We start from the raw sequence: 25,623 nt of genomic DNA, 5'->3' as shown, positions 1-25,623 counted from the left end.
AAACCCACAGAAATAAGATATGCGAATTCAAAGATACGAAGGCATGGGTGAGGACGTCAGCTGCCACTGCATCTAAGTAGGCTTCCTTTTCCATTGTCCTGTGCTCTTCAGCACATTTAGGATCACACAATTAATCTGACTGATCAGAAATGGATATTGTCATGGTCAGCTATTGCTTTCATATCTTTTTCTAATTACTGATGTGTTCAATTCAATTTACCATTTTTCACAGGATTATTAGATTCCACATACCACATTATCTGCATAATTTATTCATGGGCATCATGATCATTGCAGTCTTTAATTTATCATCAGCTTCCTTTGCTTCCATTTTCTGGCTATTATGGACTTCCTCTTCTTCTTTGAAATGCTCCGCAAAAAGTCAACTGTTTTTAAATATTTTTGGATTGTTTAGATCTTTGTTGAGAGTGCTGAATATTAGGGATGTTAATAGCAACCCAGATAATCTATAAGTGATTGCTTATCAGTTAACAGTCCAGGTTAACCATGACTAAACCTTCCTGTATGCTCTGCATTTAAAACTCGGACTGACAGTACCAGCCCACTGGTCTGAGTTTTAAATGAAGAGCATGCAGGGGAGCGGCCTGCCACCCCGCACTGTTGCCACTGACACCGTGGGAACAGCATAGGGTGACAGGGCCTCCTCCTCCTTCCCTCCCCCTCCTCCCCGGAGTGGGGCCAGGAGTGCATGGGATCCCAGCACTCTCCCCAGAAGGGGAGCACTAAGTAATCATGTAACTGCTAAGAAATGTACACTATTATTAAAGTAATTAACTTCTAACATCCCTAATGAATAGATAATAAATTAGGAATGGTAGAAAACCAATAAAAGAAGCCAAGGGTCTCAAGTAAAAACCTATGGCTAGCAGACTTAAGGACAATACAGAGTTTTTTTCAAAATATACTAGGAACTAAAAGTATCTTGACAATGATCTTCATTAATTACTTGATGCAAATGATAGAATGATCTATAATAATGCATAAAGGGCAGAGACAGTCATTATATATTTCTCGTCCACATTTGAGGACAAAAAGATAATGCAGTCTCATAATGACAATAATGTTCTTTCCATTCCATTAATATCTCTACAGAATGGTCAAGAAAAGCTATCAAGGACATACATGTTTTATATTAGCTGGCCCAGATAACTCACTCAAGTCTTACCAAGTTTAAAAGAGTAGCTCATGAAGTTGCTGGATCATTAATGTTGATTTTCAAAAAGTCTTAGAGCACTGGGAAAGTTCCAGAAGCTAGGAAGAAAGCTAATGGAACCATACAGTTAGGCTATGTCTACACTGCCAGCTTTTGCCGGCAGAGAGTATGCTAATGAAACATTCAATTATAATTTCTTGCGCTTCATTTGCATCATCTCTGCCCAAGACTTTCTGCGCAAGAGGTTTTTGTGCAAAAACTAGCAGCATAGATGGATCCATTTTGGGCAAAAAAAACCTTTGGCACAAGAACCGTATACCTCCTTTTTGAGGAATACCGTAAAATCTCGAATATAATGCACACCAATGTATAATGCGTACCCTGACTTTTGAATCTTATAATGAAAAAATCTATACACCTATATAGAACACACACCCCGTATTGCTGTATTTCCTGCCTTTTTGTATTGCCAGTTGATTGCACATGAGCGTACGACTATATAATGCACAGCATTTCAATGCTCTCTTTGTGATACCATGAGTTGTCGACGATCTTACACTGCAGCTGAAAAACTTAAGGTAGTTAGCTAGGGTCAGGCTCATGGCAACAGAGCTGCCAGCCGCAAAATTGATGGCATAGAAGAGTCGAACATTCGACTTTGGAGACGGCTGAAAGAGCGCCTGCAAGCGATGCCTCGGACAAAGATGGCTGAGTGAGGTCAAAGCACTGCATATCCTGAGATGGAGACCAAGCTGCATGATTGGATTACTAAGTGTCAACAGCAAGGTGGTGGCGTTAGCATTGCGGAGGTTCAAGTGAAGGCTCTGACCATTGCAAAAATGTGTGCTAACACAACCGGGTTTAAAGCGCCGTATGGCTGGGGCGATCGGTTCATGCATCGGCATGGCCTATCAGTCCAACAATGAATGACAATCACGCAGAAGCTACCCATGGACTCTAATGCCAAATTACTACAGTTCCAGAAGTTTATCATAAAACTACGCAAGAAACACAAGTATGACCTTTCATTAATCAGTAACGTGGACCAGACACCTTTAAATTTCAATAATCCTTATGATAGAACGCTTGAAGTGAAAGGTGCCAAGACCGTATCAATTGCTACCACAGAGCATGAAAAGTCAAAGTTTACCATTATACTTGTTTGCATGGCCAACGGAACGAAGCTGCCACCTTATATCATCTTTAAGCACAAGACAATGCCAAAAAATGTTATATTCCCTAAGACTGTTCACGAGTGTGTTCACCCTAAAGGCTGGATTGACAAAGCTTTAATGCTTGCTTGGCTACAAACGGTTAGGGCAAAGTGGCCAGGTGGACTTATGAGAAAGAGGTCTGTAATAGTTTTGGGTGCATTTCGTTGTCATCGTATGCCATCAATCAAGAAAATGCTTCAGCATGACAAAACAGACTTGGCAATTATTCCTGATGAAATGACCAAAATGTTGCAACCGCTTGACATGACAGTTAACAAGCCAATGAAAGATGCACTACGCAGGAAATGGAACACCTGGTTGTTGGAAGGTGAACATACATTTACTGCAGGTGGACGTATGGCGAACACCAATGCTGCAAGACGTGACCCGATGGATAGCGGATGTCTGGCTTCAACTTGATCCCGCTATCATAAGAAAGGGGTTTCTGAAATGCAGCATCTCTAATGCGATGGATAGCAGCGAGGATGATGTCCTGTAGATGGATGATGCACGTGATCCAAGTGACGATGTATTAGGTGAAGACGACAATGACTTGTATTACCTGGATGAAGATGTTGAGGGCTATACCCCAGAAGATATTGCTCGTCTGTTCGAGAAAGATTATAACAGTGAATTTGAGGGCTTCGAAGATGAGTAGAAGATCAATTTCGCTCAATGAAACTGACTATTAATATATTTGCATGTCTGAACCACGGTATTGATTTACTTACTCTTACTTAGTTTTTTCAAAGTCTATATGCTTGCTTGTCTATGGTAATAAAATTCAATTTCACATCTGGCATCCAGCAATTAATTAACTGATGTGGAACTGCCAAAATAAAACTTAAAAGATAACTCATATATAATACGCATCCCGACTTTGACGCTAAAAAACCCAGAAAAAAGTGCGCATTATACTCGCAATTTTACGGTAAGCATCTTGCGCAAAAAGCCTCGGGCAGACACTATGCAAATGAAGCGTGAGAGTTACTAATGAGCGCTTCATTAGCATACTCTCTGCAGGCAAAATCCAGCAGCATAGACATAGCCTTAGAAAGAACTCCACAGGCATCCAGTGTCTAAGCCCCTTGCCAAGATACAGGATTTGTTGTCTGTCGACCATCCAAGACAGCTAGATATTCAGCTTCTTTTTAAAAACCTCCAATGAAGGACTTTCTGTGACTTCTCTACATAGTTTTTGTTTCACTGTCCTGTTCTTATAGGTATAAAACATTTTCCTAGGGTTTAATTTAAAACTGCTATGCTGTAGTTTGTGTTCTTAGGCTCTTATTTGCCAGAAGCTGGGGATGATTGACGGGGAATGGATCACTTGTTCTTTTCATTCCCTCTGGGGTTGCTGCCACTGTCAAAAGACAAGTTACTGGGTTCGGTGGAGCTTTAGTCTAACCCAGTATGACCATTCTATTGTTCTTATTCTTCACTATGCTTTTACAGCAGCGTTTAAGCATTTGAAGACTGCTATCATGTCCCACCCCCACCACCTTTCCCCTCAATCTCTTCTTTCCAAACTAAAGTTATAGAATTCCTTCAGCCTTTGCTCACATGGCTCCCATTTCACCCCATTGATTATGTTTGTCACTCACCTTTGAATCCTTTCTAATTTCTCTACATTCCTTCTACACAGCAGTGTTCAAAACTGGACACAGTATACCAGCTGAGACAGCAATGTGCATCATCAAACAGAGCAGTACTATCACCTCCTCTGATTTGCATGTTATGCCACTGTTAATCCAGGGCAGGGAGTTTGTGAGTATGATGAGCTCAGGACACAGTTTTGTAGTGTGTGCAGGATGCAGAAGTGTTGTGGCAGAAAACTGAGGGTGGGTGCAGGAGTTCGGGGACGTGAGAGGATCAGGACAGAGGGTTCCAGTGTATGATAGGCTCAGATTTGGGGTCCAGGAGGAGAGAGGGGAGAGAGGTACAGTACTAGATGAAGGAGTGGCCTCAATTAGAGGTTTGTTGACAAGGCTTCATTTTTTAATAAAATATGTCAAACACAAGAAGTTTCAGCATTATCAGTTGGGGCCACACAAGTGAGATGCAAAAAAATAACTCCTCCAAATCCCACAAGCCTCGTTAATGTGGCCCCAACTGTGCTGGCGGGAGCGGGGGATGTGGTACTGGTGAAGGGTGTTAGTGAGTGCTAGGGCAAGGTCAGGGTGCCAGAAGGTGCTGCGGCAGGGGACATGGGACAGTGTGCTGGGGTGGGAATATGGTGCCAGTGGGGGCAGGGGACAGGGTGCCAGTGAGTGTAGGTGCAAGGGACAGGGAGTCCCCTGTATACAACTCCTTTCCCCTTCCCCCGAGGAAGGAAGCCCCGGCACACGTCTCCCTTGGGAATTCCTCCCGCCCCCGCCGCCCCCACGCAGGAAGCCCACAGCACATGCCACCTCTGGGAAACCCGCAGAGGAGGGAAGCCCTTGCACACGCCTCCTCTGGGGACTCTTACCCCTGCCCCCCACGAGGGAAGCCCCAGTGCACGCCTCCTCCGGGAACTCCTAACTCCCCCACCCCTCGGAAGTCCCCGGCACGCCGCAGACCTGGCCTTTCAGGTACCGCGCTGGCTGTCTGGGGGAGGGGAGCAGCCAGCGCACTTCCTAAAACCCCAGAAGTGACGTGCAGCTGTGGGACTTCCGTCCACCCAGCAGGAAACTGGCGCTACCTCTATTGTCGCTGAAGGTAAGTAGTGGGGCTTCCTGTGGGGTGGGGGAAATGAGGGGGGCCCCTGAACACCTAGCAATTAACTGGTCGAGCCCTCCCGATCAATGGGTTGGTGACCACAGGTATAGAGACTGTGTCGGCAGAAGAGTCGACGTAGGGATAAACTGAGGCAGCTCCATGGTATTCTGCTAAGAACTCTCATCTAAATCCTAAATAATGAGGCCAGGCCTGAGAACGCACAGAGCAGGCAGTTAACTTGACCCTGGTCGCCCTGGCAATCACGTTCCAAGAGGGCCTCACTCTGATAAGGCCCTGGCTGGTCCCTAAACAAACTGCGCGGAAGTTTCTCTCACTGTCTCCTTTAATTTTAGATAAATAAGCCTGAATCCCAAGGACCGCGCCAATGCAAGGCAGTATCACCCCCGCAGTAGACGTATCATAATTTCAGCAAAGTTGCCATCAACATGACTTTTTGTTTATGTTGGATATTTAGCTTGTTAAGACCTGTATTATTGATAAGATGTTTAATTGTGTAACTTTTGTAGTTATTGGCTTATGTGCTCATTATGTCTTGCCGCCAGAACCTATGGAATTGCTTCTACTCTGCCCACCTGCTGCCTATATAATTCAATGTAATGTTTTCATTAACTAGTGCTCTCCAGGTTAACTCCTGCTTGGTACTCCACCAGCGCTGGTGTACAATAAATCCTCAGCTTGTTTTCACTTGCATCCAGAGTGTCCAGAATTATTTCCTACAGTCGACTTTTGTACATTGAGTAGGAGGCCCAGGAGTTTGAATACTTGTCTTGTAGTTGATATCATCCATTGTGTCTCTCCCTCCAATGTGCCTCTCACCAAGCAACTGTCCAGGTAAGGAAATATAATGACCTACTGTCTGCGCAGGTACGCTGCTACCACAGCCAGAGACTTTCAAAATACTCTGGGCGCAGAAGAAAGGTTGAACAAAAGTACTCAGTGATCTGGTCCTACTATGAATTGTTTGCGTGCCAGATGAATAGTTATATGGAAATATGCATCTTGTAAGTCGAGGGCTGCAAGCCAGTCTCCCTTGTCTAGCGCTGGTATTATGGCCGCTAAGGTAACCATTTTGAATCACTGTTTTCGAAGATAGCGGTTCAGTCTGCAGAGGTCTAGAATCGGCCTCCATCCTCCCGTCCTTTTTGGGGTGAGTAAGTAATGTGAATAAAACCCTCTGCCTTGGAAGTCTCTGGGAACGATTTCTATTGCTCCCATATCGAGTAAACTCTGTACCTCTTGTCTGAGCAGACTCTTGTGAAAGGGTACCCTGAAAAGGGACAGCGAGGGTGGAGAAGTTAGAGGTAGTGTGGTGAGAAATGGATGGTGTACTCTGATGCTATGACTTTGAGTACCCAGTGGTCTGAAGTGATGGCATTCCTACAATGGCAGAAGGGCCTTAAACAGTGGTGGAAAACCGGACCAGAGTGTGATGGCTGGTGGGAGACAGGGAGATTTTGCAAGGCCTTGACCAAAATGTCAAACTTGCTGGTTGTTGGCTTGGTTATTGGCATTACGGTTGTTCTTGGACTGATCAAACCCCCGATGATTATACCTGGGGTACAGGAATTCCCGGTGTTTTTATATGGGGTATATTGTTTGCAACTGTAGGGTGGTGTGTATATCCCTAATGTGTGTAAAGTCGTCCTCAAGTCCTTGCTCGAATGTAGGACGTTGTCGGTCTTTTTTGCGAATAACTTTAAATTGTCTAAGGGGAGGTCGTCCACTTTTGACTAAGTCGCGAGGGACTCCAACGGAATGTAGCCAAGAAACCCTTCTCAAGACAATAGATGTCGCAGTTGCTCTGGACACTGTCGGCTACATCCAGCACTATTTGCAAGGTTGTTCTAGAGGAAGCATAGCCCTCCTGAACTGACTAAAGTATGGGCCACTTCCAATCAGGAAGGTGTTTCATCAGGGCAGATAGTTTTGAATAATTATCAAAATTATGATTGGACAACAGTGCCACATAGTTGACTGGTCTCAGAAACAGTGTAGAGGAGAAGTAAAGTTTCACGAGATCCATACACTTGTTGTCCATTTCCGCATTTGGTTTGTGCTGTGGAAATTTGGATCTGTGCTGAGCGATGTTGACAATTAGCGAATTGGTCTGCGGATGCATAAAAAGAAAGTCAGCCACCTTCAGAGGAACAAAGTACCTTTTATCAGCTCATTTATTAGTTGGGTTTCTTCCGCTGAATCCATAATAGCTTCATCTATTGGTATTGCAACTATCCCCCATTGCCAGGGCTGCAGATTTTTAAGAAGTTTATGCTACTTTTCCTGTACCTTCGATAATTGAACATCCCGGGATGCAGCCACTCTCTTGAAGAATTCTTGAAATTGCCTTAGATTATCAGGTGAAGATTGATCCCCCGGTATAACAGCCTCATCGGGAGATGATGAGGATTGATCTGTTGGAGAAAGCTCAGGTGGTTGTTTCTCTACTTCTGAAAATTGGCCCTCTTCTGGTTCCGAATAGTGAGCCGTGGAAGGAATTCTGGGAGACGTGGTTGTAAGCTGTTGTGCATGCAAAGGTTGTGGAGAATTTGAGGGCATAACGGCAACAGCAAGGATAGTCATGCTCATGGTGATGCTGATGAGAGTAATGTCGGTGCTAGGTAGGCCAATGACATCTATATGAAGGAGTATTCCTAGAGGGGAATCTTGACCGGTAATATTCTCGATGCTGCCTAGGGGAGTATAGAGAATGAGGTGATCCTCATGATGAAGGGGGTGGAGAATGAGTTTTGTACCCTCTGTACAAATGATGGTGACATGTCATATCTAGACCCATAGCATCTAGTATGTTGGTACACTCTATCCCTATCTTCTCTTCTTAAGTAGGGCGAATCTGGAGAGCACAGCGGTGAAGATGGTACCAGAGAAAAGGTTAAAGACACTGATCCAGCCCCCAGCTTGCCTGGATCTGGCCCCCGAGACTCAGGACTCCCCGCCCTTTCCCCAGAATTGGGAGCTTGTACTGGCACATACGTCCCCCGCTGCCCCCCTGTGGGGTAGGAGCAAACAAAAACTACTAGCCTGGTCCTCGCTAGACTCTGGTATGGAAGGGGAATGTGGGGAGTCTCTTTCTCCTTTTCAGATGGGGGCCACATCAGTGAAGGGTTTTTTTTGTTTGTTTGTTGTTTTGCTTCTCACTTGTGTGTGGCCCCTGACTGATTTCTCTGTGGGTCAGAGGCCCAGGATGCAAAAAATGTTCCCCACCCGTGTTTTAAGAGTTACTGAAAATCAACAGTCCAGCAGGCTCTTTTGTCAATGGGTAATGATGCAGGCTTTGCTGAGACAGTATAAGCACTGTTGGTACTCCCCATTCTCAGAAAAGGAGCGTGTGCATAAATGACAGTTTTGGAAGCTGAACTGCTGGAACACAATCCGCAGGATGGGCAGTCTCGCCAACAAGAAAACAAGTCTGAAAGCCAACTTAACTAAAACACTAATACTCTACAAAAGCAAGAAAAATTATTATATGCCACCATACACAAAAAGGAATAACAGACAACCCACTCTTTTAGCTAGACTAAGAACATGGAAGAACAGGGGTTCCAACTCTGGCCATGCGGGATTAAGATCGATGGGGGAGCGAGGAGGAGCAGCAGCACCTCAAACTGAACAGCCTCTTCTAACCTCAGCTGCAGACACGAGGACCATGCACAACTGCTACTGAATTATTCCAGCTGTGGCACACCGTGCACATGCACACTCTATGTTTGGAATCTACACAAGGACCATCATTCAATGAAGAACGTTTGGGTACATGTTATCTGAACTCTCTGATTTTAGAACGTCTAATAGTAAAAGCTGATTTTTAGCGTCTTCCTGACTCATCATCAGAAATGACAATATCATAGCTTTTCACCCTAATATTGAACAGAAATATTTATTGAACATTTCTGCCATTTGCTTTATAGCAATCTAACCAGAGATATTTAAATTTATAACTGCCTTCCTTTTCCTCAAGTTGTTTTTTTGAAGTAATACAACTCACTCACAACCTTATATATTTTTGCAGTAATTCAAAATTGTCTCCCCAGTGTGCATTACTTTGTGTTTATTTACTCTAAATTTTTATTTGACACTTTATAGGTCTCTGACTGCCCTCTCTATTCTTGACTAACAATGCTCTCTCATTAGGAAATTTTGACACAGCATTACTAAATGTCCTTTTCATAAAAACAATGAATAAATTTAAAGATACTGGGACTTGACACAGAACCTTTTGGCACCTTTCATTATCAACCATTTGTCATGGAGCAAGCGGACCTCTCATTGTATACTATTTTCTCCCTCCGCCATTTTTTATTCGTGACTTTACTTTTTCCTCTTACTCCGTGACTTCTTTAGTAGGTCCTTATAAGGTACCTTTCCAGAAGCCTTTTGACAGCACAAGTAAATTTAATCTACTAGTTCTCCTTTTACCCATTACCATACTGACATAGTCAATGAATTTTCAGAAAATAATGAAACCCAAATTTCCCTTGTAGAAACTATGCTACCGTATTTTAGCAAATATATCCTGCACCCAAATATAACCTGCCCCCGAATATACCCCGTGGTTTTTGCTATTTCAGTAAAAAAAATCTTGTATACGCCATGCACGAGTATAACCCGTGGGGTATACAAGGCTGTGCCGGGGGTATATTTACGATGCAGGGGGTTAGGCTCCCAGCCCGCGAGAGAACAACGCGGGGAAACTTACAAGGGGCACAGCAGCCAGGAACACTCCAGAGCCAGAGCAGAGGCATCCCCAGCAGAGGCGCAAGGCGGGAGGCTCCTAGCCCGGGCTGACAAAGGAAAGGAGTCCGGAGCAAGTTGCTCGGCGGCCAGCAGCAGCAGCGGCGGGAGTCTGCAGGCGGCCTTGGCTCACAGGAGCGGGGCCACGACATGGCGCTTGTTGCTCCTGCTCAATCCAGCTGGGCGCCCTTCCCTGCCTGCAGCCACCGACGCCGCACGCCAGACCCGCTGCACGCTCACTTGTTCCTCCCGGGCCGACACCTGCCCAGCTGCCCTGAACCATGCCCCACTTGTTGTTCCTGGGCCGGGGCATGGTTCGGAGCAGCGGGGCAGGCGTCGGCCCGGGAGCTGCAAGCAAGCGCGCAGCGGGTCCGGCGTGTGGCATCGGCGGCTGCAGGCAGGAAGGGTGCCCGGCTGGATCGAGCAGGAGCAACAAGCGCCACGTCCCGGCCCCGCTCCTGTGAGCCAAGGCCGCCTGCAGACTCCTGCCACTGCTGCTGCTGGCTGCCGAGCAACTTGCTCCGGACTCCTTCCCTTTGTCAGCCCGGGCTAGGAGCCTGCCACCTTGCACCTCTGCTGGGGATGCCTCTACCCCGGCTCCAGAACATTCCCGGCTGCTGCGCCCCTTGTATGTTTCCTCACGTTGTTCGGTCGTGGGATAGGAGCCTAACCCCAAGCCGGTAAAGGTAGTGAAAGGGTGGGAGGGAGGGGATCCTCTTCCACTGAGTAAAAAAACCCCTATATACCGCGCGCACAAGTATAGCCCGAGGGGGGGCGGTGGTGGCAGGGTTTGTAAAAACAAATATAACCCACGGGTTATATTCGCTAAAAGACAGTACACAGACTCTCTCACACCAAATCCTTTCTGTGTTTTATTATTCTTTTTAAAATCATCATTTCAACCAATTGGCCAATTAGAAATATACACCTTTTTGGTATGTAATTTCCTAGAACATCCCTAGAGCCTTTTTAAACAAAACTTGTTTCACCCTTCAAACCTTCAGAAGACTAGTGATTTCTCATGAATGTGCATATTACTGCTTGCAGCTCAGCCACTTGATTCTTAAACTCCTTCAGAATTCTAAGAGCATATCTATCTTTTTAAAAATCTACTTGACCCTCTTCCATTATTCAAATAATTAAGTTTAAATGGAGTGGAGCCATAGATGGTTGGACTCCCTTCTGAGTGCACTACTGTGTGAATTATTGCCATTTGTGCAGGTATTATCATGTGTAGTTTGTCTCCTGCTATGCAGTAGCACAGTTCTTATTTGTTGCAAGCACTGTCACTCCACTTCAGAGAACCAGATAGATAGCATGCTGTCAGGTGAAATATCATGCCTTTGCTCTAGGACAGGAGGTCCGGGCGGGACAGACATGGGCAGGGAGGTCACAGACAGTTGATAAAGACATGGAAACCATGTCTGCCGAGGCTATTAGAATTACATGGGCCCTGTTCTGTGTCTATCTTCTGGAGAGCTCTGGGGATTAGAGGGATAGGAAGGAAGGCATATAACAGGTGAGTATTCCATGGGAAGAACACTATGTCTCCCAAGAAGTTGTGCCCTATGCCCGCTCTGGAACAGTACTGGGGGCATTTGGAATTGTGACTTGCTGCAAAGAGGTCTATTTGCAGTCGACCCCAGCACTGGAATAGATTGTGGGTGACCTGACTGTGCAGTTCCCATGCATGCTCTGTGACAAAGTGATGGCTGGGGTATCTGCCATGGTATTCTTTTCCCCAGGAAGGTATTCCAGTGTGATGGTTATGTTGTGTTAGATACACCAATTCCAGAGCCAAATCGCCTCTGCACATAGGGAAGGGGATCTGACACCTCCTTAGCAGTTCATATAAAACATTGTGGTCATATTATCAGTGAGGATATGCACCAAAGATCCCTGAATGTATGGAAGGAAATAATTGCATGTACTGAACCGCTCGAAGCTCAAACAGATTGATGTGGCACCTAGATTCATTGTTGGACCACTTCCCTTGTATGTATTCTTGTTGGAAGTGGGCACCCCAACCTAGAAGTGAGCTGTCTGGAGTGAATTGCTTCGATAGTTGATCTCAGTGGAAGGGCAACCCAGAGCAGAAGTTCTGTGTCTGGGTCCACCATTGTAAGGAAGGACTTTCAGCGTAGAGGAAACATGCCTGTGGTCGTGGTGCTCAGTTGGCGTATACACTGAGGCAATCCACTGTTGGAAACATTGAATGTGCAGTCTGGCATGTGGGACAACATATGTAGTGGCTGCCATATGTCCCATGAGTTTGAGACAAGTTAGAATGGGAACACTTGAGATGCTGGCCATGATTGTGACCAGGCTTTTTATATTGTCGAAACGTTGATTGGGGAGATAGGTGTGTACTGTCCTAAAATCTATGCGAGTCCCTATGAACTCTAGGGCTTATGTGGGGTGCAGAGTAGAATTTTGGTTGTTGATAATAAACTCTAGAGATTGAAGGAAGGTCTTTATGAATCTGATCATGCCCCTTGTGATCTATTGGGAGAAACCTTGGATGAAGCCTTCGTCCAAACAAGGGAAGATTGTGATGCCTTTCTGACGGACGTGCACAACTGCAACTGCCAGTGTCTTGGTGAATACCCTAGGGCAGAGGAGAGTATGAACGGAAGGACTCTGTACTGAAAATGGTCTGATGCTACTATAAAGCATAGAAAACGTCTGTGTGCACGGTGTATCATGATATGGAAGTATGCATCTTGGGGGTCAACGGCTGCAAACCAGTCCCCCTGTCCAGTACGGGAATAATCGTAGCGAGTGTAACCATTTTGAAATGCTGCTTGTGAAGGATCTGTTTAGTTGACGGAGGTCTAAGATAGGTCTCCAACCCCCGTTCTCTTTTTGGTGAGAAAGTAGTTTGAGTAAAAACCTCTCCCTTGGTATTGCTTGGGGACCCTTTCTACAGCTCTTATGTTGAGAAGGTGTTGGACTTCTTGGCAGAGCAAGGTTTCATGAGAAGAGTCACTGAAGAGGGAACGAGAGGGTGAGGAGGTTGAGGGAAACTAACAGGAAAGGAATAGAGTACCCGCAGCTGATGATTTCTAAAACCCACCAATCTGCAGTGATTACTGCCCAACAGTGGTAAAAAGGGCGCAAGCAGTGGTGGAAGATATTGGGCTTGCCTGCCACTGGTGCGGAAGGGAGGTTGAGCAGATCTTCAACCAAATTCTCAAAACCTGCTCTCTAGAGACCTGAGTCATGGAAGAGAGTATGTTTGGGGCTCTTCTCCATTGGTTTTCTGGTCAGAAGCAGCTTTGGTCAAATGGTTGATGATGAAGCTTCCTGCCAAACGTTGTATCCCTACATCTTTGGTAGGGTGTGCATCACTTCCTTTGGTGTTGGGGGGGGGGGGGGGGAAGGGATACATCCCCAGTGTGCACAAGGTGGTGCATGAGTGTTTGCTAAAATGCAAAGCTTCATCAATCTTTGCAGCAAACAATTTGTCCTGATTGAATGGTAGGTATTCTACCTTGGCCTGGAGTCCTCTTTGACTGGACCAGGGTTTCTAATTTTTCCCTGTTTGTTTCCCAAGCTTCTTGCATTTGTGTACAAACACCTTAGATAACCAGCTGATTGCCCGACCTCTCCATTTGAATCAGGGGTCCTTCTTTGTTGCCCGTTCCTCCTTGTACTTCTTCCCGGTATCCGACTTCCCCACTTACCTCAGGGCTTTGGTCACCGTCCCCCAACGAACCTACTTTAAAAGCCCTCCTCGTTAGGTTTGCAAGCCTGCCTGCGAACATGCTCTTTCCTCTTTTGGTTAGGTGGATCCCATCTCTTTCTAACAATCCTTGTGCCTGGAACAGAATCCCATGGCCAAAGAAACCAAAGCTCTCTCTCTGACGCCACCTGTGCAATCACGTATTTACTTCCTCAATTCGACAATCCCTACCTGGACTTTTTCCTTCAACAGGGAGGATGGACGAGAACACCACGTGCACTTCAAATTCTTTGATCCGTCTTCCCAGCGCTACATAATCTGCAGTGACCCGCTCAAGGTGATTCTTGGCCGTATTGTTAGTTCCTACATGGAGAAGCAGGAAGAGGTAGCAATCCGAAGGTTTGATCAGTTTTGGAAGAGTCTCAGTCACATCCTGAATTGAGGTCCTTGGTAAGCAGCACACTTCTCGAGATTCCAGGTCTGCATGGCAGATGGATGACTCAGTCCCCCAAACAGCGTATGCATTTGCTGTGGTCATCATAGGCTGGCATGGAGTCCTGGCATTTCTTGCATCTTCTGAAGCCGAGAGAGACTGGCATTTTGTCCGGTGGCAGACTATGCCACTTGCAGCTGCAAGTGTTATTTACGAGTAAAGCTGCCTTTCCCCCTTTTTTTGTGTGTGTGGCAGTTTATAGTTTCCGTGGCTTGCCACTGCACAGCAAAAAACTGTTGTTCTGACTAACTATATACAAGCTGAAGTGAAAAACTGGGTGGTTTTTTTGTTTTGTTTTTTGGGTAAGTATTAACTGTCTAACAGAAAAAGAATGAACCACAATGGGAAAGTCTATACTATCTATCTAAAAAGCCTTTTTCTCCTCCTAGAAGTGAGATGAGGAGAAAGGATGGAGCTCCTTCTGTAGCTGAGAAAGGTGAAGAAGGAACTAAGGGGAGTCTTGCTGCTTGCGCTAACTTCAAACACGAGACCACTGAGTGCCTCTTGTGCATGCGCAGCTCAACTGGAACAATGCTGTAAAAATCTCCCATCTATGGCGCCGGGACGAGCCTGACACCAACAGTGGAGCACCCACGGGGACATCACTCGAAGAAGTGAATATTAAAAAGAACCCCTCCAAAATGTTACTGTGGTATTTCTAATAATGTTAAGATGCATAGCAAGAACTTTACTTTTTTTTTAATCATTTCATTTTAAGATCAGATTCATCAATACACTCTGGCTGCTTTGGCCTAGCCAGGAGCAGCAGTGAGATACCATCTTAGTGAGAGCACACCTTGCTTTTACTCTTTATCGTGAGCAATGAGTCAGTAGCCATTACAGAAAAGGGCACTTTTGTTAAGGGCCAGTATGGGTATATTCCTACTGAGAACAAAGGGAGATGACATCTATTTTGAAAGAGGGCAGTTCTTTGTGGAATGCTCTGTAGAATAAAAGTATTCATCAGCCTATATTAAAAGATAATATTTTAGCTATGAAAGACAATGGCACAAAAATACCATTTAATCCTTGAAACAAAATTTCTAAAGTATCTTGTACTCAAAATTTCAGTGAGTTAACTACATGGGAAGTTTAAAAAGTCATTTGGTATTAAGAACTTTTAGTACAAAAAAGATGCAGGTGCTAAATGTCTTCAAGGATGGACTCTTAAGTGATTGCAATTTATGGATTTACTTGTACGTTCTCAGAAAACAGGACTATGTAGCACTTTAAAGACTAACAAGATGGTTTATTAGGTGATGAGCTTTCGTGGGCCAGACCCACTTCCTCAGATCAAATAGTGGAAGAAAATTGTCTGGATCAAATAGTGGAAGTGGGTCTGGCCCATGAAAGCTCATCACCTAATAAACCATCTTGTTAGTCTTTAAAGTGCTACATAGTCCTGTTTTTTGTTTCAGCTACACCAGACTAACACGGCTACATTTCTATCACTATTCTCAGAAAAGTCATTGTGTACTGTAATTTGAAAATATACTGTATTCTTCATACGTAACAAAATGGTTAGTTTTCTCTTCTGAATGTAAAACTCATGTAACTATGGAACTATGAATAGTACTCCTATAGCACGCTAAGATGCAGAGCAGTTAAGACTACTTTTTATTCCCACATAGCTACAGTTATTAATTTAGTAATTCAGGCAGTCCTAATACAATTTTACTGCATATCTGTAGAGAATTAGAAGTCTGATGAAACACACTGAAAAACAGTTTCCATCAAAGGTCTAAGGCAGAGGTTTTCAAACTTATAGCAGCAGTGCACCTTCTTGGAGTGTGTCGTTCCCTCCCCAACACCGCACTGCACCACGCCAGTGAATATACCACCACCCAGCTCGTAAGGCAGAGCATAAAACAGCAGCTGCTGGCTGGGCCCCTATCTCTGAAGGCAGGGCCACACAACCAGCAACACAGAAGAAAGGCAAAGTGGTATTTATCTGCATCAGTTTTCACAGCAGACTTATATGTAAGGGTGCAATCACACCAAAGGGAGGCAATATGAAAAATTGTATTTTCCAATATCACTTTTCACAGCAGATTTAATGCTCCACTGCCACGCTTACTTCTAGCACTGCTACTACATCTACAGTGCTGACTGCTGGAGTCCCATCACCTCCAGGTGAGAGGTGGGTGAGGCAGCCTGGGCTTGGGCTCTTGCTGAGAGACTGGGGGATGGGACTCTAGTTGTCAGTCCCAGGGTTCCAGCTGTCACCTTTACCCCCACCATGCAGGTGTGCATGGCCGTTCTACACAAACCCTAGCCACCTGGGGCTGACAGCCATAGTTCTTAAAACACAACACACACACCGCTCATGCCTCCCTTGATACATTCCCATGCCTCCTTCGGAAGGCCCACCCCATAATTTGAGAACCTCCAGTCAAAGGGAATCACATGACATAGCAGAGGTATAGCGGCAAAGAGGTCTATTTATTTCACCCTACGGAAGAATATGAAAAGAAATTCCCAGGCTGTAAATGTTATTTGAGACATATGGCCAGAACTCTATTATCTGTGAATAACCAGCATAAATTTGAGGTACATTAGCTGTACTCTGCAACATTTGGGATTCAGCAGGTTACAGAGCATACACTACCACAGAGTAGGTTATGACATATATATATATATGATATATGCTTTATCTTTGTAATGACAGAACAAAAACTAAACATTGTATATTCATAAATATACAAAATAACTGAAAGAAAATATAAGCTTACATATGCTGGAGTCTCCAAAGCATCTGTATTTACCAGTATTGGAGGAGGATTTGCCTTTAAAGGAAAAAAAATTAAAAAACATAAAAACACAAGTCAGAGGAAACAATACTAAAAAAGGTTAACAGATATGTACACAGCAGGGAAACCCTATGATTTGTAAAGTACACCAACGTGTTGCAAAATAAACTGGTCCATGTAGACCTTGCTGGTATGCTTGAACATGGTACTATGAAAGGCGTACTATGGAACCTTTCGTGCACACCAGGAGGGTAAACTAGGACCAATAAGTGAGCAATGCAGTCTGCTCCTCTGACAACCCTAGTTTACTAATGGAAAGAAATAAAAGGACAGGTTAAAATTTGAACATTTAAAAATCTATTCTCCACTTAATCTACGTGACAAAAGTATGCATAAAACTACTTTACATTAATAAACTTAGATTGTCAGAGGAGTTTTAATTTCCAGTGATGAAAAGAAAAAAACAAATTATTCTTAAAGTTTAACCAAGCACTCACATTTTACACATTAACTGCAACTTTTTTATTAAGACTAAATATACTGAAATATTAGTTAAAATAATTAGAACTTTTACCAATGAATGAGATTTCTACAGCACTGTAGATTAACATGGAGATGATTAAACATTTGCTGTGATTAAGCAAGTGACGAAACACCAATTGAAGCAAAAGGTGTAAAGGTTTTTTATAAATGCTGAAGTTGTTGCTCTCAATTGTAATTCCTCTTTTCTTATATAAAAGACTCACGGCTATGACTTCCATTTGCATGTCCCTTTAAAGTCAGGATGTTAAATTTGTTTATAGAGATGGAAGGGGCGATGTTATAGTTATACACTAGAAAAGTCATTATACTATATACTATTCTTGAACAAAGATCAAGGGTGGAAATTTGCATAAACATGGGAAATTCAAGTAAGAGTTCAGAAGTAAAATAAATAAACTTTTTAAAAAGACAATATTTCTAAAAGTGTACCAAAGGACTTAAAAATAAAGTTTTCAGCCAACAATTTAGAAGAAAGATTGGATGGCTAAGTACAATTCAAGGTAGTTGCTAACTGTTACCCATCCAATCTTTCTCCTAAATTGCTACCTGAAAACTTTATTTTTAGTCTTTTGGTGCGCTTTTAAAAAGATTGTATTTTTAAAAATTTTATAGACAGTGTGTCAGTCTGTTTCCTCTACTAAAAACTAAAAGGTTCTTGCCCGCCCAGAGCTCGGGGGCAGCGGGAAATAGCCGCCCATCCCAGCTCAGGTGAAGCTCTGCTTCCACCCCGGTGCTCAGTCCCCTCCGTCTTCTCTCCCAGTGCTCTGATGGCTCAGTCTCCTCCTTCCCTTTTCCCTCCCCTCTCCCTGTGCTCTGTGGACTCTTCTCCCACTGTCTCTACTCCTCTCTCCATGCAGCGCTGCACTGAGCTAGGCCATGTTGCCGGCGGAACCCGTACCACTACCTGCCCAGTGCTCGGAGGCAGCGGGAAAGAGCCTCCCATCCTGGCTATGGGGCAGCTGTGCTTCCACCCCAGTACTCTGGGGGCTCAGCTCCCTCCGTCTCCTCCCCCATCTTCTCTCCCTGTGCTCGTATGGCTCAGTCCCCTCCTTCTCCTTTCCCTCCCCTCTACCTGTGCGCTGCGGGCTCATCTCCCACGGTCTCTACTCCTCTCTCTGCGCTGGCAGGGGCAGAGTGGAGCTGCACAGCACAGAGCCAGGTGGCACATCATGCCTGCAGGAGCAAGCCAGGTGGCAGAGCACGCCTACAGGAGCTGGCAGGGTGGCCTGCCACATCGGCCACAGCAGCAGCGCCTCCCGGGAATGAAGCCACGCAGCGCAACTCTGGCGTGCTGGCGGGGGCAGAATGGAGCTGCGCCGCATGGCACGGAGCCAGACAGCAGAGCACACCTGCAAGAGCTGGCAGCGGGGCCGTATTGGAATGTGAGCAGGAGTAGCAAGTTGAAAATCCCATAGCAGACAGACAAGAACAATGGCTGCTTAAGAGAAAGATTGTCTAATAACCTCTATTTGGCAGTGGTGCAACTACTATCATTTCTGGTGACCACAAATCAAGAAAGATGTTGACCAACTGGGTTCAGAGAAGAGGCATGAGAATAGTTCAATGATTAGAAAACATATCTTATAGTGACAGGCTCATGGAGCTCAATCTATTTAGCTTAATGAAGAGAAGGTAAGGGGAGTCTCATGATTACAGTCAGTAAGTCCTATCTAGTGAACAAATATTTAATAATGGGATCTTTAATTTAGCAGAGTTAACAGTCCACTGGCTGGAAGCGGAACCTAGACAGATTCAGATTAGAAATACAACATCCATTTGATTTCGTAGGTCCTTCTCGTGAAGGGCCATCGACTGTTCAGTAGAATATGTCCACCAGTTGAGAGATTGCAGTACTGGTGGAGGAAGCGTGAGGCGCTTCACGAGGCTATATCAAGCTGGGATACAGGTGTTTGCAAGCGAATGCTGTAGGCAGTGCACATGTAGCCTCGCGAATAGGACCATGAAGGTTGTGGCCGCCATCTGCCCCCATAATTGGAGGCAGGTCTGGACCGTTGAAAAAGGAGTTTGCTTGACTCCCCAAATGAGGTCAAAAATTGCCTTGAATCTTTGTGGTGGCAAGTAGGTTCTTGCTGTCACCAAGTCTAGGAGTGCCCCGATAAATTCTATCTTGTGTGGGCTGTATGATGGACTTCTGCATATTGACAAGCAGGCCAAAACAGGAAAAATATTCACAGGTAGCGGTTGTCATAGTTAGTAGTTTGTTGATGAGTGGAGCCCTTGATAAGACAGTCGTCAAGGTAAGGGAAGATGATGATGTTCTGTCTTCTGAGGAAGGCTGTGACTACGGCTAGCATCTTGGACAACACTCGAAGGGCTGTAGAGAGACCAAAGGGGAGGATCCTGTATTGGTAATGGTCTTGACCTAGAACAAATCTGAGAAACCTCCTGTGGGCCGGGTGGATGGTTTCATGAAAATATGTGTCTTGAAGGTCGAGGACTGAGAACCAGTCCCCTTTGTCCACTGCAGGTATGATAGTTGCCAGGGTCACCATCCTGAATTTTGTGTTAAGGAGGAACTTGAGTTTCCTGAGATCCAAGATTGGTCTCCATCCCCCTGTCTTTTTGACTATTTGTAAATAGTTGGAGAAGAACCCTCTTCCTCGATATTCTGCAGGAACAGGTTCTATTGTCCCTATGGTGAGGAACTTTTGCACCTCTGCTTGTAATGCGGGCTCGTGAGATGGGTCCCTGAAAAGGGACAGGGTAGGGGGTTGGGTAGGAGGCATGGTTGTGAAGGGGATTGTATAACCCAATTTGATAATTTCCAGGACCCATTTGTCTGTAGTGATTTGGCCCCACTGTTGATAGAAAAGTTTCAGGGGTAAAGAAAGGTGGCATTGGAATGCACTGGCATTGTGGAGCTGTCAGTCAGATGTCCGACAAAGACTTCAAATTTGTTGCTTGTGTGAGGTCGACTGAGTAGAGGAAAACTGATTTTGCTGAGTCCTCCTTCTGTTGCTTAGGCCTGTTGCCATATGGTCTTTGGGTTTGCCTGTAATAGTTATAATTACAGTCCCTTGGCCTTTGGCATGGGGCGTACTTGCATTTCTTACTAGGTGAGATGTACATCCCCAAAGTGTGGTCTGAGTCTCCTTCATTGAGTATAGGAACTCCTTTGATAGCAATTCTTTTGGGACCCCTGATAACTGCAGCCACGAGGCCCTACATGCTATGATGGCTGGGGCTCTAGCTGCAGTGTCAGCGACATCCATTGCGTCCTGGAGGGCCGTTTTTGCTATAGATAAACCATCCTTTATGATGGACTGAAGGTGCAGTCTCAATGTCAGGAAGGTCCTGTAGCAGATCCTATAGTTTGGCATAGCTGGCATGATCATAGTTGACCAAGAGGGCTGTATAATTTGATATCCTGAACTGGAAGGTGGTAGAAGAGTATAATTTGTGGACAAAGGTATCTAGCTGCTTATGCTCTTTGTCACAGGGTGTAGACTTAAATAGTGGGTTCTTACCCCCTTATGGTTAACCAAGTCTACAACCAGTGAGTTTGGCTGGGGATGTGTGAAGAGGAACAAAATATTTTCTATTGGTCCGACGGTTTGTGGGGGGAGATAGAGGCCAGATTTTGCCACAGCACGTCCGATGGCTCCAGGATAGCTAAGTTGATGAGTAAGGCTATCTTTGAGGATGCAGTAGGTTGTAGTATCATCAGCAATTTGTATTGTTTGTCTTGTACCTCTTGAAGTGTATTGTCCTGTGACTGAGCTACCCATTTGAATAGTTCTTGAAATTGTTTTACATCATCTGCCAGTGGAGAGAGCAATATTGGAAAGACTGCTTCATCTAGTCTATAGGATCTGGGGTTCTGTGAGAAGCCCTCCGAGTCTAAATGGGGTAAGTTATCGTTATCATTGGAACCTGCTTGTGACATTACTGAGGATGGGTGAGACAGTGAGAATGCACGGATATGGATGGGGAGCGCACAGAAGTGTGCGGTTGTGTGCTTTAGGCGCTGTATCTCTTGACTGACAGGCATGGGAAGACGGTGACCGATACCCTTGCCATCGTTCCCAAGGGGCCCTGTGACGGAGTGAAGCAGCCCCGCACTGAAGGCAAAGGGCCTAGCAAGGGCTGCCTGGCTGCAGAGGCCCTTCCCCTGCAACCTTACTGGGCAAGCCCAGGCTGTAGCGCAGCTATAAAAGCCCAAGGAAGGGCTCAGTCGGGGCGGGCGGCTGGAGAAGAAGGACCTACGAGGGAAGCTCCTGACCTGCAGCAACCAGCAGCCCCAGAAGAAGCCCAAGGAGACCCTGAGGCTGGGGGGGCATCGCAGAGGCTGCCTGCCAAGGAGACATCACCCTGGGAAGGCTGAGAACCTGGCAAGTACAAGAGAAGTGATCCCCCTGGACCAAGTAGGAAGTGGCCCAGGGCAGGAGTGGGAGCAGCCTCTCCCACCCCGGAAACCTCGGCACGCTTCGGTAGAACTTTCCCGCCGAGGGAGTGGCACGCCTTCCTGCCACTCACAGGGCCCTGGGCTGGGACCCGGTGGAGTAGGGTGGTCCCAGGTCCCCCCTGCCAAGGGTACAGCCCTGCTGTATCTCTGATCTGCTGCTGCAGGCCTTGCCTTAAAGGGCCATTCTTAAATTGCATTTTTTAAGACTCTGCTTATGGACTCAGGCCAGGGGGCCTGGCCTTAAGGGGCCAGTCTAAAACTGTGTTTATTGGTTCAGGACTTATTCGCCCAGACTGGTGGGCCTGGTTCTGAAGGAATAGTCTGTGTGGGGATTTTTGGACTTGGGGGGTCTTTCCTCGCCCATCGGAGGGAGCCAGAGAGAGGGACCCACCACAGGCCCATTGAGGCTGGAACTGTAGTGAGGGATACATCCATGGCTGGTTGCTCCACATGGGGTATTGTTGTAGAGAATGATCCCGATATGAATGCCAAGAAGCCATTGATCCGGACGGAAATGAATGGCATGATGAAAATCTGCTCCTATGGCCGTTGCCATAATCAGTTCTTGATGAGAGCAGCATAGGAGAGTGGGGAGCCCGTTCTGGAATATGAGTATGCCCCTGGGTATGAGAGACCACTGAGAAGAGCAGTGACCAAGCTCCTGATCTCAGTGGTGTGCCTGGCTGAGGCAATTTTTGTAAGTGCTGAGTCTTGCACAGTGCTTTCTTATGCTGAGGTGCCAAAATGCGGTCAAGTTTGGTCTGAACCGTTTGTTCAGGCACCGTAGAGGCACTTTTATGAGCTGGTGGTAGCGGCACATATGTGGCTTCATGGGTGCCGCTGCCTAAGCGGCACCGACCAGCGCGGTGCGCTTAAGTTCTGACTCAGTTCTCCTGGCTGGTGCAGACTTGCGTTTCTCCACAGTGCCGGAGACTGATGGCACTGAAGAACGAGGGGTTCTGGGCACCGCTGGTAATAAGCATGACAGGGAAGCCCATGAGGCTTGTGAGCCTTTGCGAGGTGGTGAAGCAGCCCTGTCAGCGAGCTTCTGCTGTCCCCATGTGTCCTCGGGTTTGTCCCGTGTAGATTGTAGGTTTTTAAGCCGCATTTCGCGGTCTTATCTGGCTCTAGCTGTTATGCTCTGACAGTGAGGGCACTTGTGTGCTGCATGAGACTCTCCCAGGAATTTAATACAGGAGGCATGGCCATCAGAAATAGACAGAGTCTTGGCACAAGTTGCATCTTTTAAAGCCAAGGGAACCCAGCATGTTGAAGAAGAAAAGCTGCGGTGGCGGCACTTTTTTGGTTTTTTGTTTTTTTTAACACTGTATGATAAAGCTAACTATAACTGAATAAACTATGAGGAAAAGATTCTAAACTACTGCTAATAATCTTGTTTTTCTGTCAGGAAGAAGAGCATTGCTCTGACTCTGTCTTCAGCCAAGGACGGTAGAAAATGAACTGATGGGGCTCATGCTATGCACGCACTCAACGAACGGCAAGGGCATGAGATACTAGGTGCACAGGCGCAGCGAGAGGAGCACTGCTCACCAAAATCCTCCGATCAGCGGTGCAAGGATGCCTCAAATCTGAACGGAACACCCACAGGAAAACCAGTCACTGAAGAAGCTCAATTCCCGGTGTAAATAGTATGTTCCAGTTGCGTGGGAGTGTGATCAGTCATCAATGGCCATTTTGCTCAGGAGGAGAAACTACGGTTGACGGGGCCAGCAAGGTGCTATTAGGATAATCCTCACTTTATCTCTCCATACTTTGATGAGTACTCAGTTGAGGCTGGGAACGGAAGGGATTGCATAGAGAAAGGGGCGTTCCACTTGAGGATGAGAGCATCTCTAAGAAAATGCTTCCTCATGCCTGCCCTGGAGGAATAAAATGGGCATTTTTTTTTCACTTGGGTGGCAAACAGATATATGAGAGGGTATTCCCACTGTGCGAATATGTCCATCAGTACTGAACGGTTGATCTCCCACTCGTGATCTCGAGGTAGGGCTCTGCTTAGGGCAGGCATGTCCAAAGTCCGGCCCGCGGGCCAATTGCGGCCCGTGTTCCGGTTTAATACGGCCCCACAGGTAATTTGGCAATATCTATCTTTTATGGCCCCCAACGAATCCATATGTATTGAGATGAATACATTGTAAAATCTCAGTTAATGTCAGTTGGTCTAAATCAGTTATAAATATATTTGGACACAACATATATACGTGGTGTTATGTTCCTGTTCATATTTTTTGAACTTAAAAGTTGACAGACAACCTTTATTACCAATAATATGTAATGTACTTTACAATGTTCCTGACATATATTTCAGCTTCCTGGATTTTTTTTTCATCTGGCCTTCAGATATGAAAGGCAGAGTGATTTAACACCTGTTTAGATTTGTCATCCATGTGACGAAATGAAAAGTATGCCGTTTGCAATAAACTTTGCATAAAATAGTTAATTTGCATTTAATTTTAATGGTTCAAAGAATGTCAGGCAAAATGGTCGGCCCTCACGCATGTTCACTTCATCAAATCTGGCCCTCTTTGAAAAAAGTTTGGACACCCCTGGCTTAGGGCATATGCTGTTGTGTTTAGGGTGCTGAGGAGGTGGCACGCACTTATGGAGATGCCACGAGTCAGGCACCAGTTCCAGAGTGCTATGGCTTCCTTGCATAGAGCGTGGAATACATACAGGCCATATCGTCCGTATATATTCTAACGTGGATTCCAGTGATGTGGGGAAGAAAATGCCGGCATGCAAGCTAAACAGCCATGAGCTCAAGGGTATTGATATGTAGTGTCCTTTCTGCTGGTGTCCATAGGCCCTGCGTTGTAAGGTCTCATGTGTTCTCTCCAGCCAATGAGAGAGTTGTCTGTGGTGGTGACCACTGTGGAGTCTGGAGTTTGAAAGAGTATGCCACTGCATTAATTGTATGGTTTCATCCACCATAGCAATGATCTTTTTAACTATGTTGGGGACTGACAATATTTTGGCCATTGAGTGCAGGTTAGGCTTGTCGGTCGATCAAAGTCTTTCCTGAAGATACCTAATGAACAGACAGGCATTGGGGACAACAGGGTTGCAAGACGCCTTATGTCCCAGGAGTTGTAGACCGTCATGGACTGTGACACATGGCATTACGCAAAGCAAATGAACTAGTTCGCTGAGCCTCAGGACATAGGGAGGCGATGGCTAAGGACAAGTTGAGGCGAGCCCCAATGAATTGTATGGACTGAGTGGGCACAAGGACTAACTTGCTCTCGTTTATCAGACGTCCCAGTGATTGGAAGCACTGTTGTACCAGATGGGTGCAGCGATAGGAATCATGTCTGGTTCTTGCCTTGATAAGGCAAGCGTTGAGGTATGGATAAATTATAATGCCCTGTTTTCTGAGGTGGGCTGTGACCATAGCTAGCACCTTGTAGAAAACCCTCAGCGCCATGGAAAGTCTGAAGGGCAGCACTGTATATTGGTAGTGTTGCAAACTTACGGTGAAACAAAGAACTGTCTATGAGTATGTTGAATGGACACGTGAAAGTATGTCTTACAGGTGAAGAGACGAAAAACCAGTCACCGAGCTCCAGAGCAGGGATAATGGTGGATAATGTAACCATTTTGAACATTTGCCTCTTTACAAATTTGTTCAGGGCCCACAAATCAAGAATTGGGTGCCAGCCTCCAGTTTTTTTCTGGATGAGCAAGTAATGGGAATAAAATCTGGTCCTCTGAAACTCTGGGGGAACGGGTTCTATACCATACAATTGTACAAAGTTATCTACCTCTTGCTGTAGTATAGTCTCATAAGAGGGATCCCTAAAGAGGAACGGGATGGGATAGGTAGGTGGGAGGGCGGAGTGGGGGTGAT

The 25,623-nt window shown here is 45.6% G+C and overlaps 1 protein-coding gene across 11 annotated transcripts in view; it reads right to left on the bottom strand.

The window, feature by feature from the left end:
* DLG1 (discs large MAGUK scaffold protein 1) overlaps positions 1-25,623 on the bottom strand; it is a 360,129-nt gene that overhangs the window by 200,982 nt on the left and 133,524 nt on the right. For all 11 annotated transcript variants that reach the window (XM_075938333.1, XM_075938326.1, XM_075938327.1 and 8 more), the window contains one exon: positions 16,769-16,822. In XM_075938333.1, the coding sequence (XP_075794448.1) occupies positions 16,769-16,822 (54 nt within the window). The remainder of the gene's footprint in view (positions 1-16,768; positions 16,823-25,623) is intronic.

The sequence above is a fragment of the Pelodiscus sinensis genome, chromosome 10, assembly GCF_049634645.1.
Source record: "Pelodiscus sinensis isolate JC-2024 chromosome 10, ASM4963464v1, whole genome shotgun sequence".
Classification (NCBI taxonomy): Eukaryota; Metazoa; Chordata; order Testudines; family Trionychidae; genus Pelodiscus; species Pelodiscus sinensis.
This window is presented reverse-complemented; position numbering and strand designations above follow the sequence as displayed.